This window comes from Neolamprologus brichardi, chromosome 8 (genome assembly GCF_056152115.1).
Source record: "Neolamprologus brichardi isolate AB-2024 chromosome 8, ASM5615211v1, whole genome shotgun sequence".
NCBI classification, from domain to species: Eukaryota; Metazoa; Chordata; class Actinopteri; order Cichliformes; family Cichlidae; genus Neolamprologus; species Neolamprologus brichardi.
Window position 1 is genome coordinate 5512619 of NC_142111.1, and position 15574 is coordinate 5528192.

The following is a 15574-nucleotide window of genomic DNA, read 5'->3' on the forward strand; positions in this document are numbered from 1 at the left end:
AGAAGAGACGCAGGTGTACGCTGCCCCTCGACTCAGAAAGCCCATTAGTTCACAGTACACAGATTACAAAGCTGGCTGGGCCGGAGCTGGACCTGGACAGCAGAGCAGAGGAAGCAGACCTAATCTGCCTGCTAACAGATGGCTCCTCCGATCACACGCAGCAACCCGCCTGCCAGCCGTGTTGGAATGGAGTGGCTGCCCACGGCGAGGTTGGAGAGGGCACACAGGCGGAGGAGGAGATGATTGTTATTGAATATGAAATGTCGATCACTTGGAATGAGCACACTGGAGAGGTCGGGAGAGGCTTGGTGGATTGATTGTCTTACCTCGGACATAAACAGAGGTTCTTCTTAAGAGATTCATGCTCGCGTCTGTCACTGTTTAACAAGTTACTCTCATGAATGGCTCTGATCCAGACGATATATTGTTTAATGCCCTGATTTATACTCCTCTCACAATAGCACTCTGCAAAACAAACTGTTGCCACTTCAAATACTTTATGTCGTCTTATTTCTGGCTAAATTGCTTCCTAACTGCCATCACGCCTGTTCCAAATACCAATCGCTCAAAGCTGACTTCTTTAATGTTCAGCCATTACAGCCGTACCAGCTCTCAGACTCTTCTGGTTTTGATCATACTCCGGACATATTTAGAGTATATTTAAAAAAAAAAGAAAGAAAGAAAGAAAAGAAAACTCCTTCACATACCGTACTTGAATAACATTAATATGTTCACCGATGACTACAGCAATTCTATGGTTAATGTGATGAATGTGTTGTAATGTGTTGCACTCTCACTGTATGTGAGAACCCAAAGTGTCCAAAGCTGCGGTTCCCCTCGTGACCACTTGAGGCTAGCTCTGAAAACAAGTCCCCAAATGTAATTTTGAAAGATGCAGATAAAGTTTTCTTCATTTAAGTTGATTTTTTTTTACTGAAAATTGAGAACACATGCTTTCTAACTAGGTGCCAAAACATTGACTTCAAAATGCAGTGTTTAGAAACCAGTGACATCATGATGGTACGTCCTTCTTCTATGAACAGTCTTTTTGTCTTTTGGTGTTTTTTTTTCTCTCCTATTGAAATAACCGGGTTCACGTAGCTCTTTCATAACTCCAAGACAACATTTAGTTTCTTGGAAATAATGAGCCTCACGGTGAATGCAGCACAAGCAAATACAATTATACAATAGATTATATGAATATGCAAAAAGCAAAATAACAAATAAACAAAAGCACTGCTATATTTTACATATTTAATCTATCATAACTGGTACTGTACCGGGCTTCTGACAAATATAGCCACTTTTGACTGCTGGGTGAATGCTTGGTTAGTAACGTCTATGTATCTTGTCATGTTAGCAATAACTGATTGATTAAAACTCACTACTAGACTAGTTTTGTTTCCACTCATTGAAGTTATTGACCCTTTTTAGCTAATATCACTTATCAGTCTCAGTGCAAAATGTTCAGTTGTAACTACATTACCTTTTCATACCTGTCTTGCTATGATGGGAACTGTATGGACTTCTAAAAAGATTTAAAAATTTTCCACTTTTTAATCCATTGTGATTGCAGTAAATTACATTTACATAAACATAAACTCTGCTGGAACAGGACAACACCATTTGGACAACCGACCTGCAAATCTGCAGGACAATGTAATTTGAAGTAGTTAAGTAAATAATTGTAATAATGTTTTTATTTGTGTGCGCATGTGTGTGCTTTACAAACATATTTCCACATGATGACTCTAAATGTAAATGAAGGCATTTCAAAATGAACAATTTAAATGTTTGTTTTTAACATTATTGATATTTATCTTCCAGCATTTTTCAATATTGTAACCATTAGACTTTCACACATTTATCCACTTCGCAGAATCCCACGAAGGTCTGTTAAAATAATGATGATAACAAGTCTTGTGGGTGTGTAAGTCTGAGCTGTGTAAGTTATAGAAATCTCAGATGCAGATGTGTAGTACTGCTGCTCTGGATCACAGCGTATGAAGCCCGTCATTGTCTGGACACTAATCCCAGCTGCTGTTGCTAACTCAGGCACAGCTAAGCAGCATCCTCACAGCTCAGCACATTACTCTCTGAGAGCGATCACATGAAGGAGTCGCTGCTTAATGTGCACTCTGTGTGTGTGTGTGTGCCTGCAATGACCAAACACAGGGAAACACAGGGGTAGATTTATCTTTTGACTCAGAGCGTATGGGCCCTCACACCTCTGAATGAATCTGTATATTTTCAGGCAGTTCAGGCAGTCGTGATGAAGGTGTCTCCCACCAAAGGGCAAGTGGCTACAAATGGCCACAGGCAGTGAGTCATGCCTTCATTTTTACATAACTCCCTGCACTGGATCGCTTCCCTTGAATCATGACAGGATGTTTCTCTTGTAAACAGCCCTGCAAAGCCGTATTTAATAACTTGCATGATGACTGGAGCATCGCAGATAATTTCTTTACGCCTCTTATCTTGCGCGGTGATGGTAAATGCTATTCATGCTGCTACCGCGTCCAGTGTGTAATGTGGCAGCTATTACACAAACAGAACCGGGCTTTTCAAGTACCATTCAAGTTTCCAGGCTTTCTCACTTTTCAATTTTAGCTGGGTTTCACAGCTCCTGGATTTTTCTCCAATGTCTGCGAAACACGCACGTTATCCTGCAAATGTTCAGCACTGTCACTCATTCTCTTGTGCCTTACCTTTGCTCATCTCCTCCCTTCATCTCTCGCCCTGCCTCTCCTGACGGGCTGTGGCTCATTTTGTTCTCCAGATCTGAGAAAGTCCGCAAACTCCTTCTTGGGTTTCCTCCCATCTGTCAACACAGAAAAAAAAAATCTGTCAATGTGCACCCGATTAAACAAAAAAAAACTGAAACGAAAAACAAACTCAGAGCTGAAGATATGAAAAGTTTCTGATGCAGTTTGTTGTGTCACTCGGGATGGCACAGTCGTCTAAACATGAAAAGGATGAAATTTCGCCAACTTTAAAACAGGAATGGTAAATGCATGCACTTTCACTCCAGACCAGAGGAGATTTTAGTGGATATGGACACAAGCAAAGACTTTACTGTGTATTCTGACAGTGGATCTCCTCCAAATCACACTTTAAAGTATTCCTAATATATGTATATTTAAAAAAAAACATGAAGATGTCAAGGGAAACCCACTTTGATTCATGAATTTGTTTTTCATTTCATCTCATATTCCCATTTTTTTTGCTCCTAACACAACTGATTGGATTTTAACTTGGAAATTGCTCATTTTTTCTGATTACCCTTTAATATTTTGAAGTAGAGCCTAACTGATTTCTCAGCAGAGAAATATTCTAACTTTCTCAATATTATAACTTAATGTTAGCTGTTTGCCAATATACTGGTATCCACATTCATCACAGCTAATAAAGACAAATTTAAAAAGTAAAGCAGAGATGGAAGAAGCACCCTTCAATCATGCTGTAAGTGTTGATGTTGACTAGTTCATCTGCTAGAGGAAAGTTTGGAAGTTTTGGAACGGCACAAACATAACAACCAGATCCGAGCAGAGTCAGGCAGAGTGTAAACAAGTAATGTGTTGTCTTGTAAACTGTATTGTCGTAGTATGTTATTAAGGACCCATAAATAACATCACATGATAGAACTGACAACCTGTCCAGGGTGTATCCCGCCTCTCACCCTCTGGTAGCTGGGTTTGACTCCTGACAGCCTTCTCATCTCACTCGTCGGGTTCAGATTAAAACATTAAGGTTTCAGGATCTTTACAAGTATTTCAAGCGAGCAGAGAAATTTGGAGAGTTCTTTGTGTTATTGCTGGGTTTTTACCTCACAATATAAAGCGCCTTGAGGCAACTGTTGTTGTTGTTTGGCGCTGTATAGATAAAATTTGAAATCAACTAACTGAATTATTTTGCTTTGATTTTTTTTTATCTGTATGGTCAGTTCTTAATGGTAAAACACTGCAGTTTTTTAAAGGAGGGAGATTCTTATGTACCTAAAATTCACTATGAAAATATCACTGGCCCAAATTTTAAATGACTTTGCTGAAATGTTGACATTTTATTAATCCATCCATCCATCCATCCATCTTCATCCGCTTTATCCGGGGCCGGGTCGCGGGGGCAGCAGCCTAAGCAAAGAGGCCCAGACCTCCCTCTCCCCAGCCACCTCCTCCAGCTCGTCCGGGGGAACACCAAGGCGTTCCCAGGCCAGCCGAGAGATATAATCTCTCCAGCGTGTCCTGGGTCTGCCCCGGGGCCTCCTCCCGGTGGGACATGCCTGGAACACCTCACCCAGGAGGCGCCCAGGGGGCATCCTTGTCAGATGCCCAAACCACCTCAGCTGGCTCCTTTCGATGTGGAGCAGCAGCGGCTCTACTCTGAGCCCCTCCTGGATGGCCGAACTTCTCACCCTATCTCTAAGGGAGAGGCCAGCCACACTTCGGAGGAAGCTCATTTCCGCCGCTTGTATCCGCGATCTCATCCTTTCGGTCACTACCCACAGCTCGTGGCCATAGGTGAGGGTAGGGACGTAGATCGACCGGTAAATTGAGAGCTTCGCTTTTACACTCATTTTATTAATTTGTTACTTATTAAAGAACAAGATGGTTCATCATCCTGAAATGTCCTGAAAACTGGCACTAGTCTTTAAAAATTATAAAATGTTCTTACATTCATATATTTGGGGTTTTAAATACTCTTAGCATTGTAGACCAAAATAATGCTATTTTAATTTCTATACACATTTAAGTGACACAATGCAGCAGCATCCATGCCGTTTTGGATCAAACAACACTATAATCCACAGTCCAATTTACAAGGTGGCAATATTGTGCCAAAACTGATACAAAGCCAGCAGGACACTATGCTGCTACCAGGAGGCTGAGTCAAATCCAAAATAAAATATTTGTGGTCATACGCAGGTGGCAAGTCAGTTTAGACAACAAGGCACGTGTGAAAAGGAATACATGACAAAACCAAAGTACAATGCACAGGAAAAAAAGGAAGATTATGTACAATTTGAATGAGGTATGGAAAGTTTGGCTAGAAATGAATATTCTGATAATGACAAAGGGAAACTTTTAAAAAAGCACAAAGTGGAATCAAGGATTTGCACAAAATACAAAGTGATTAAACACAAAAACCAACACAAAACTGTAATGGGAAGTCTGTCTATCTATCTATAGCTTGTTTTTAATTACATTTGAGATCAAACTTAATAAGATTCAATTTTCTTTTCATGTTTTGTCTTCAGTTTAACTCAAATTTTACTTAGAAGTCTTAAAATTCTCAAACGTGTCTAAATTAGCCTGTTTGGAGTGCCTATAAGTAAACAAATTATTATAATGTACATTTATATATCAATTATATAACTTATACTACTAAGCATTTGTGTCTTCTTTGGCTATTTTCAATTTTGGTACAATTTCATTCAAAATGATACCAAAAGTCTTAAAATTAGCATGTTTTTACAGGGTGTCTATAAGTAAACAAATTGTAACCTTTTCTTTTATCAAATCTGCACCTGCCCTTTTGAAAGCATCCCCCAAATAAACTAATGAGCTCAGTGCCTTGGTTTCTTTTAATGGGACCAGATAACCCTTTGATTTCATATATCTCGTTTTCCCACCCTCTGCCTATTTGGTGCCCTTTCCGTTGACTCAGTGTCCTTCCCTTCTGTCCTCTGTTCCTCGGTGCCATCAAATGAGCTCTGCCATTGCAATGGCAGGCTTCGATTCGGCCTATCCAATTACCCAGAAAACCCCTGATCAGGAAAATGATCCTCATTATTAACGCCTGACTCAAAAACACAGCCAGAGAAGGAGAGAGAGAGAGACAGAGAGATGGGCAGGCAGAGGTGGAACTAAAGACACAGAGGGGGGAAAGGGGAAACCGAAGCAGTGTGATGGCGAATAGAGATTACACATTGGCAAAAACAAGAGAGAACTGAACAAGGTTAGGTAAGATAGATTAACAGATGGTTGGATAGTATACAGCTAGTGAGAAAATCAATGTGAAAATCAAATCAAAATCTGAGGGACAGTGCCAGAGTTAGCAGAGGGAGTGTGTAGGCGGTAGGAAGTGTGTGTGTTGTCAGAAACTTGAGGGAACACTGTCCAGAGCAGACAGATTTAGAGATGTACTGTATGAAAGGCAATAAAGCAGGCCTTTTACTGTGGCTTTAATTCAGAACAAACTGTAGGAGTCCTGCTGGTACTTTCACAGACTGCTAACTACTTCCGCTTGACTCAGGACCGTTGTGTCTTCTCCAAATATATTTTTAAACATTATTTTAAAAGGGTGTTGCTAAGCACACCAACACAGTGGAATAACAGGTTTCTAGTAACTACTAAGCATTTATGCCGTCCGGGGCTCTGACTGGGATGTCACTTTGGATTTTTGCTACACCAGTGTCATCGTGGACAGTTATAGCACTTACAGTACTTTTCAGCAGCAGAAACTTTGACATATTTCACTGATGATCACTACATGGTGTTGGTTTGCACCACTTCTAAATAGCATCTCGCTAAATTTGGAAAGACATTGTCACTGTCACATTGGCATTCTGGTGTTGGACCAATTAGGGCTTACTGTAGTAGAGGTGGGAATCACCATACATCCCACGATACGATATTATCACAATACTTAACGCACGATACTGTCATGTTTATTGCTGCCAAAAAAAAAGTTAAACACATTTGGACAGTGAAGGAATGTCAGGATTCTTGCTCAGAAAAAGGATCAACATGCTCTGAAGTCAGAGCATGAAAAAAATTGTTTGTAACAAAATATCGATTTCTGCTGTCCCTGTATCGATACATTATTAGCAAACAAAATATCACGATACTACACAGTATCGATTTTTTCCCCCACCCCTATACTGTAGTGTGTATACACTATATATTAGTGTTTACAATGCCTAGTTAGTGTTTTATTAACAATCATCGGATACTACTGTGAAAAGAAGTTGTGTTCGAGTTGTACTGTGGGCCTTGTAGTGATTAGATTCTGTCAAAAAAGCAAACATAAACAATGTGTGGAATAAAAAGGCAGTAGCTAGCTATGTGTCAAACTGCATGACGTTAATTTCGTTGAGCATAGAGTCAGTTCAGGCAGAACAAGATCAATCTGGCTCTGCTGATACCTTTCTATGGAAACTCTAACAAGAGTTATTGGCTGCTTTAGCTTGCCCAACATTGCTGTACATCTGCAAGCCTCTTTGCAACCCACCTCCATCCCAGTTCTTTATGTTTTTCACATCAAAAATGTGGAAAAAGCCTAAAAACTATAACAAAAGCTATCAGTCCTGTCAGTGCAACATGCCATTTATATTATTAGCAGTGCTTTATATATTAAAAAAATGGATGGGCAAAATTAAATTCTGCTATACATGGCAGTCTACAGTTGTTCATTTCAATTTCCTGAAAACCTTTTTCACACAAGATTTCATCCTGAGAAACTGACACACTGAATCATTTCTGTTTGTCAAGGGCCCCATATTGTTTACGAGTGACCCACAGCACTGTACTTCGTCTCTTAAAATGAATGACCGTGTTTTGACAGTCCTTTAATAAGCTCTGTTTTGGTAGAATAAAACATAAAGCGCAGAGCGGCTATATTTACTAGATTATGACATGTAACAGGCTGTTATTTCTGTGATTCATCATTTTTGTATCAGTTTCATTAAACTGAAAAAATCTACTTCGGCATCTGCTGGAAAGTGTGTCATTTCATCAGATGAATAAAACACAAAATTTTGCACTTGTCCCTGCAGGTCTGTTAAAACAGGTAAATGCAACATTTAGTGTGAATGGTAGTAAATGGAGGAGTGCTTGCGCTGGTACTTGTTTGATTAGGATATATGCAGCGATGAAAAACGTTCTGCAGTGCCTCTTTAACTGAAAGAGCTTTGATTCTCCATTCAAACAGACCTGATCCACACAATGCAGCTACATGGATCTACTGTGTGCTGCACAGATGTTTGACCTGTGCTTTGTCTCTTCTCTCAGGTATGCGTATCCTTGTGACCCTGCTGCTGGACACCTTGCCTATGCTGGGTAATGTACTGCTGCTGTGCTTCTTCGTCTTCTTCATATTTGGCATAGTGGGCGTCCAGCTGTGGTCTGGCCTGCTCAGAAACCGCTGCTTCGTCAAAGACAACTTCTCCTTGTGAGTACCATGCTTTCCATTTCTACTGTACTCGTGTATGCATTGTCTATTTTCAATTCAGTTCGATTTAATTCAGTTAAATTTTATTTATATAGCACAAAATCACAACAACGGTTCTCTCAAGGTGTTCGACACATTTGGTGCTTTCTTGTCCAAATTCCATTCAATGCAATTGTATTTATATACTGCCAAATCACAGCAACAGTCGCCTAAAGGCATTTTGTGTTGTTAAGGAAAAGACCCTACAATAATGCAGAGAAAACCAACAATCAAACAATTCTCTATGTGCAGGCACTTGGTGATAGTGGGAAGCAAAAACTCCCTTTTAATCTGTTGTGTTCCATTTTATATTGGTTTAAAATTATGGATTCAAATCTTATACAACATTGACATTTCCAGCATGCTAGACTGCAGTTGAGTACTAAAGTAGTATTAGATTCCTGTATAGAGACCAATACCACAACCTGCATTAGATTTTACTTTACCTTCAGTGCCAAATAAGCCCTTTTAGCTAGCTAAAAATGCCCTCATCGATGGTAATGATATATCCTCCTTCTATAGGCTGAAAATTGTTCAACTACATGCAAAGATGAGACTATAGTGAGAACAAGAAGTGTAACTAATTGACTGCTGGTAGACTTTATGCAGCCACACTTGCATTAGCACAATTAAGAATTTAAACCACCAACTCTTATTATGCAAATGTCACAGTAGTAGTACAATTAATTGTTACAAAATGAATTGTTTTGACCCGGACAAATAGCCAAGCTTTCTATTAAATCTTTAATAGACAGATTTCATTTTTCAATCTGCAAAATTAACATCAATAGACACTAAAATATTTAATATGAATATTTTGATCGAAACAAATCGTAAACGATGCAGATTAATAATCAGTTATTTACAGGTTAATAATGGATATTTATACTCAACAAGAAAGAGCTGTCAGTCATCAGTATTCCCAACCTCTTATCCGTCTAGATTTGTAGAGAATGGAAGAAATGAGGTGAGTGTTGCTGATTTAAACCCTGTGGTTCACAGGTGTTTCGTGTTAACCACTTTCTCTCAATAATTTAAAGGTCCACAAGCTGGAAGGATTTCTTTATGTATTTATTATTTTTCTTGAAAAGTGATGCTATTGTCCATCTATCCATCCATCTTCATCCGCTTTATCCGAGGCCGGGTCGCGGGGGCAGCAGCCTAAGCAAAGAGGCCCAGACCTCCCTCTCCCCAGCCACCTCCTCCAGCTTATCCGGGGGAACACCAAGGCGTTCCCAGGCCAGCCGAGAGATATAATCTCTCCAGCGTGTCCTGGGTCTGCCCCGGCGCCTCCTCCCGGTGGGACATGCCTGGAACACCTCACCCAGGAGGCGCCCAGGGGGCATCCTTGTCAGATGCCCGAACCACCTCAGCTGGCTCCTTTCGATGTGGAGCAGCAGCGGCTCTACTCTGAGCCCCTCCCGGATGGCCGAACTTCTCACCCTATCTCTAAGGGAGAGGCCAGCCACCCTTCGAAGGAAGCTCATTTCCGCCGCTTGTATCCGCGATCTCGTCCTTTCGGTCACTACCCACAGCTCGTGGCCATAGGTGAGGGTAGGGACGTAGATCGACCGGTAAATTGAGAGCTTCGCTTTTACACTCAGCTCCCTCTTCACCACGACGGACCGGTGCAGCGTCTGCATTACTGCAGCTGCAGCCCCAATCCGTCTGTCGATCTCCGGCTCCCTTCTCCCATCACTCGCGAACAAGACCCAGAGATACTTGAACTCCTCCACTTGGGGCAGGAACTCACTCCACCCTTTTCCGGCTGAGAACCATGGCCTCAGATTTGGAGGTGCTGATCCTCATTCCCGCTGCTCCACACTCGGCTGCGAACCGCTCCAGTGCGAGCTGGAGGCCCTCACACGATGAAGCCAACAGAACCACATCATCCGCAAAAATCAGAGATGAGATTCTGAGGCCACCAAAGCGAAAGCCCTCCGCCACTTGGCTGCGCCTAGAAATCCTGTCCATAAAAATTATGAACAGAATCGGTGACAAAGGGCAGCCCTGGCGGAGCCCATCACCCACCAGGAATGAGTCCGACTTATTGCCGGCAATGCGAACCAATCTCTTGCAACGGTTGTATAGGGATCGAATGGCTATGCTATTGGGGATGCTATTGCTGCAGCATAATTCTGCAGGAGATCAAAGTCAATCTGGGGAGTGAACTTTGACTGAGCACCCTAAACTAGGTCAAAAGGTCTGTGATGACAGAGTCTCATCACATTGATGAATGGGATAGACAAGCCTGGGAATAATGAGAAAGACGTCGTGTGAACCAGGCATATAGAACATGGAAACCAATGACTTATTCATATTCCCTGTATCTTCCTGCCCTCATCGTTCCCCCTCGATGTATAACTCCTCACAGCTATAATTGAAGTTCATGCATAATGGCTTTGCTATGCAGGCATTTTTTCCCTCTGTCTCTTTCTCGTTTTCTCATCATCATCCTCAATTTTTAGACATTCCTCTCGTACCTGGAAAATCATTATCATTGTAATAGAAAAATGGCACCTAAGCCGAGTCATTTTTTCAATGTCCAAAGTCAGAAACATAACTGTTTTAATGCTTGCATCCTTTTCTCTTGAACACATATCACTGATACATATTGTAGTGCTTTGGCACAGGCTGTTAGCTTGGTTGACAGTAACTCTTTATTAGTCTGATTGAGACTATTGAAGTGGACCCGTGTGTCATGTCAGGGTGTGATAAATCAACCGAACAACATACTGAGCTCATCAGAGCAATAAGTGCTCCTGTAGATCATCCCAAAGTGGGAAACAGATTTTAAGAATATATAAATAAGAGATTGTGGATAAGTGGATAAGTAGTCACACAAAACATATGATGCTACAGTGCAATTAATAAAACTGAATGTGTGTTGACAGACACAGACCAGATACTACAGAGTCACCAGACACACACCAGTTATTCCAGACAGGCGAGTGTTCTGCAACAGAAATGCCAAAATGTGTTATAGCAGGCAAATTCTCTTGTATATCCAACTCATCCAGTGCACACTGGGTTCTCCCTGGGTATTTGGCCCTGGGTATTTCAAACACAATTAAAGCTAGCTTCACTGATTATTTACTCCAATCTGTTTGCACGAGTGTTAATCAGTGGAATCAGCTGCTGTAGTGTTTGCATGGATTTAAAACCTGCAGACTTTAGGATTTTGAAGTTGATCCACTTAAAATTGTGCTGGGTTTATAATAAAGTCTAAAAGGAACACCATTAGGAAAATTAAAAATGTCCAGCCAATTATGACAATAAATGCAGGCTGCAGTTGAATACATGTGAAAAAGACTATTCCCTGAGGAAAGACATCTCTGGACTTTTTTTTTTTTTGGAAACATTCAAGGTCACATATTTAACCTGAGATATTTCGTCAGGCTGTTTTGCAACATGCAGCTGCTCAAATTTATGCATTACTTTTAAGATGATAATTCTTTCGGAATCATTTATAATTTATATATATCTTATTTGCCTCACTTTTTGAGGTCCAGTCGTTTAGTATGAGATTTTCTAACTTTTGAAAGAAGAAGTCTTATCTTTTATTAGATTTAGTGTAAAGTTCGGATAAATGAATAATATTGGGTAACTTTAACATTCGTGTAGACGCTGATGCTGACAGCCTTGACACAGATTCATTAAATTATTACACTTTATTGGGTTTTTTCAGAGTGAATATAACCCAACTCAGAGTGTAATTTAAACACATAATTGTAATTTAATTACACTGCACTGGGAAATACATTTCAATACAGTAGATAATACAATAGTCTTTCTGAAAGTGCTGTAACTGAGTTTATGGAAGCAATCCCTCCAGTGTTATTATCCTCAATGCTGTGTGCCAACACTTCTAAATTTGGACAAAACTGGGGTTATTGTACTCGGCCCTCTTAGAAACATGGCATCTGACCAGGTACTTACTGTTGATGGCATTACTTTAGCCTTCAGTAAACTTGAGGAAATCTGTTATGTTTGAGCAGGATATGTCCTTCAGTGTGCATGTTAAACAACTATGTAGGACGTCCTTTATTCATTTGCACGTATATTTTAATCTAAAAAGAAATCTAGTTTCAGAGTGATGTTGAAAGACTAGTTGATGCATTTGTTACTTTTAGGATGGACTATTGTAATTCATTATTATCGGGTCATTCTAAAGTCTCTCTGAGAACCATTGTGCTGATTCAGAATGCTGCAGTAAGAGTATTAACAGTGAGAGTAAAGGGTATATTCTGCCCATATTAGGAACATGGGCATCATTGACTGCCTGTTAAATCCAGAACAGACTTTGAAATCCTTCTCCTCATATACAAGGATTTGAATAATCAAGCCTTGTTGTATTTTAAAAATCTAATAGTACCATAACATCCAAATTTGACACATCACTCTCAAATTGTAGGGTTTCTTGTGGTTTGCTTATTTATAGTTTATAGTTAGGGATCAGATGGTCATATCCTAGTTATGCTGCAAAGCCTGAATGCTTCTCATCACTGTTTCTTTTTCACTCAGCTCTTTTCACTCTCCATATACTTATAAATCACTATTGCATATAGAAGTTTAAACCAACATTAGTGATTATTAAAATATGCTCTCTTGTCTTTCCCTTCATTCCCAACTGGTTGCACCAGATAGCTGCAGCTCCCTGACCCTGATTCTGGATTATTTAATTGCTGGGGTTTTGTTGGGGTCTGTCTGATGTTGCGGGGTCTTTTGGCCAACTCACTGCCATTTTAATTTAGTCCTGATTTTTCTGTGAGTTAATGCAATCTGACTAATATTTCCCCTTCTTCCTCCTGCAAGCCCTCTGTCTGTGGAGCTGGGAAAGTACTACCACACTGAAAACGACGATGAGAACCCCTTCATCTGCTCTCAACCCCGAGACAACGGCATGAGGGACTGTAGCTCGATTCCCAAGCTGTATGAGGAGGGGGGCCTGGAGTGCACCCTGGATATTGACTCTTATAACAGCACTGACAACACCACCTGCGTCAACTGGAACCAGTATTATACCAACTGCTCTGCTGGTCTGATCAACCCCTTCAAGGGAGCCATCAACTTTGATAACATCTGCTATGCTTGGATCGCCATCTTTCAGGTAGGACAAATGGTCGGATTTGAAGATGCCAAAATAGTTTTTCTGCAGTGGCAACATACAGTACGATTTGGCCCATGCACAATCCTGTAATCCGAAATGGAGATGAAGAGGGAGAAATGAAGCCTAATTACCCCTGGGCTAGTCTATCAGAGAAAGAGGGCTTAGAGGATTAGCAGGTCACCAACATCGCACAATCAGACTGCAGCTTATTTTTTCCGCACCATTTCTTTGCTATCTTCACATCATCTGAATAACATTTTGTTGGAGTATTCAGTCATAGTTGTCTTGCTGGGGGGCGGGTATTTTTAGAGAGCCAGACTGAAGATGTTCAGCCTGCGTGGGGTAAAATAAACAACATAAATGTTGGAGGATTACTCTTATGCTGAGTCCTGGTTTTTATAGCACTGGGAAATATGTCCTCTTTCAATTTCTATTTTTAAATTCCTTTCTTTATTTGGTTTCTTCTTTCAATTTTATTTTATGTTTGTATGTACTTAACTCCTGGTGTTCATTTTTAGGTGATTACCCTGGAAGGCTGGGTGGACATCATGTACTTTGTGATGGATGCTCACTCCTTCTACAACTTCATCTACTTCATCCTGCTCATCATTGTAAGTATATCTGCACACGACTGAAGAAGAGGGTCAACTGGGGGTGTGAGCATCCACTGATCATGTGTGAATGTAGGCTGTACACAAGATGGACATAAGTACTGTGATATGACCCAATGGTTTAAGCCTCAATATTAAAATGTTTGCAGCTGCTAGCATATTTGGACAAGAGGGCGGGGTGCTAAGATATTAGCTAACGGTTACCAAGCTTGGTAATCTCTATCCACAAACTGTACAAGTGTAGACAGATGCTAAGTAACATAGTATGTAACATACCTGAAAAAGCCCCAACAGCATAACATTAAGTAGAGGTCCAGCTGAATTGTTCAGATTAGCAGAGCTAATTGCTAATGCTAAAAACTACCTGGGTCAACACATCTTTCAAACAACGTTCTCTCCTTAGTCTTCATTCTTCAGACCTCAGTAACAATATCATCTCTCTTTCTTTCCCCTTAGATTGGCTCGTTCTTCATGATCAACTTGTGCCTGGTCGTCATTGCCACTCAGTTCTCAGAGACCAAGCAGAGGGAGAGCCAGCTGATGAAGGAACAACGAGTGCGCTTCATGTCCAACGCCAGCACTCTGGCATCCCTATCCGAGCCAGGCTCCTGCTATGACGAGCTCCTCAAGTACTTGGTTCACATCATCCGCAAGGGGGCCAAGCAAGTGGCCCATATCTGCAGGCTCTTGGCCCGTCGTGCTGGGCTCCACATTGCTGCCTCGCCCCCAGCCACAGATATCCAACGCAGCCACAGCCAGAGGAGAAGGAGAAAGACCTCCAGGCAGGGGTCTGTGTCAGTTCATCACATAATGCATCATCATCACCAGCACCACCACCACCACTACCATCTAGGGAATGGTAGTGTGAGGGGTGGAGGGAGCACCAGATGTTTGGACAGTAGGGAGGCAGAAGGTGGGGCTCATAACAACAACGGGGGAACTCTCATAGCAAACACTGGAAGTGGGCATCTTGCCGTGGCGCTACCCTCTTCAGTGACAGCAGCAACTTCTGATATGAACCTTGCGATTTTGTCCAGTCCTGCTGCTGATTCATCCTCAGTTTGCAGCATTTTCAACACCAACTCTGGAATTGCTCCAGGCTTCTTCTCCTTGGCTCCGGCTCCCAAGTCCAGGGCCATTAAGAGGAACTCTGTGCCCTTTGCTGCTCCAGGGCCTAAGAACTACCCCACCCTTCAAGCTCAGGCTCTGGCCGAGTCTAGAAGAGGGAGCATTGCAGCTAGCACCCTGATGAACATCAACCTTAATATTCCACCAATGCCCCAGGACAGAAGGCCATCGAGTCTGGTAGACCCGCTCAGTCCAACAGGTAGACACACAATGAGGCAGCAGATGCAGATACATTTTTGTGTGTTAGCTGAGCTGAATAGGAGAAAAAAATAGAATATCCACAGGTTTAGATTTACTTGAGTGAGCTACCCTGATATATGACTGGCTGACCAAGTACAAGTGATTAGATTTGATATGATTTAATTTTCCAATTCATTTGGATAATCTTCTAACTCTTATTTTGACAGTTTAGTTACTGCTAACTGCCTAACCCTGGTGCTTCATGTATTTTCCCTACAACCTGGCTCACTGGACAGGTTGCTATTGTGGCGGTCCGTGATGCCACTCAGCTGATATC

General features: G+C 41.3%; 1 protein-coding gene across 12 annotated transcripts in view; it reads left to right on the forward strand.

The window, feature by feature from the left end:
* cacna1g (calcium voltage-gated channel subunit alpha1 G) overlaps positions 1-15574 on the forward strand; it is a 320435-nt gene that overhangs the window by 167981 nt on the left and 136880 nt on the right. For all 12 annotated transcript variants that reach the window (XM_087845313.1, XM_087845314.1, XM_087845309.1 and 9 more), the window contains exons 6-9: positions 8010-8169; positions 13024-13318; positions 13837-13929; positions 14386-15256. In XM_087845313.1, coding sequence (XP_087701439.1) covers positions 8010-8169; positions 13024-13318; positions 13837-13929; positions 14386-15256 — 1419 coding nt within the window. The remainder of the gene's footprint in view (positions 1-8009; positions 8170-13023; positions 13319-13836; positions 13930-14385; positions 15257-15574) is intronic.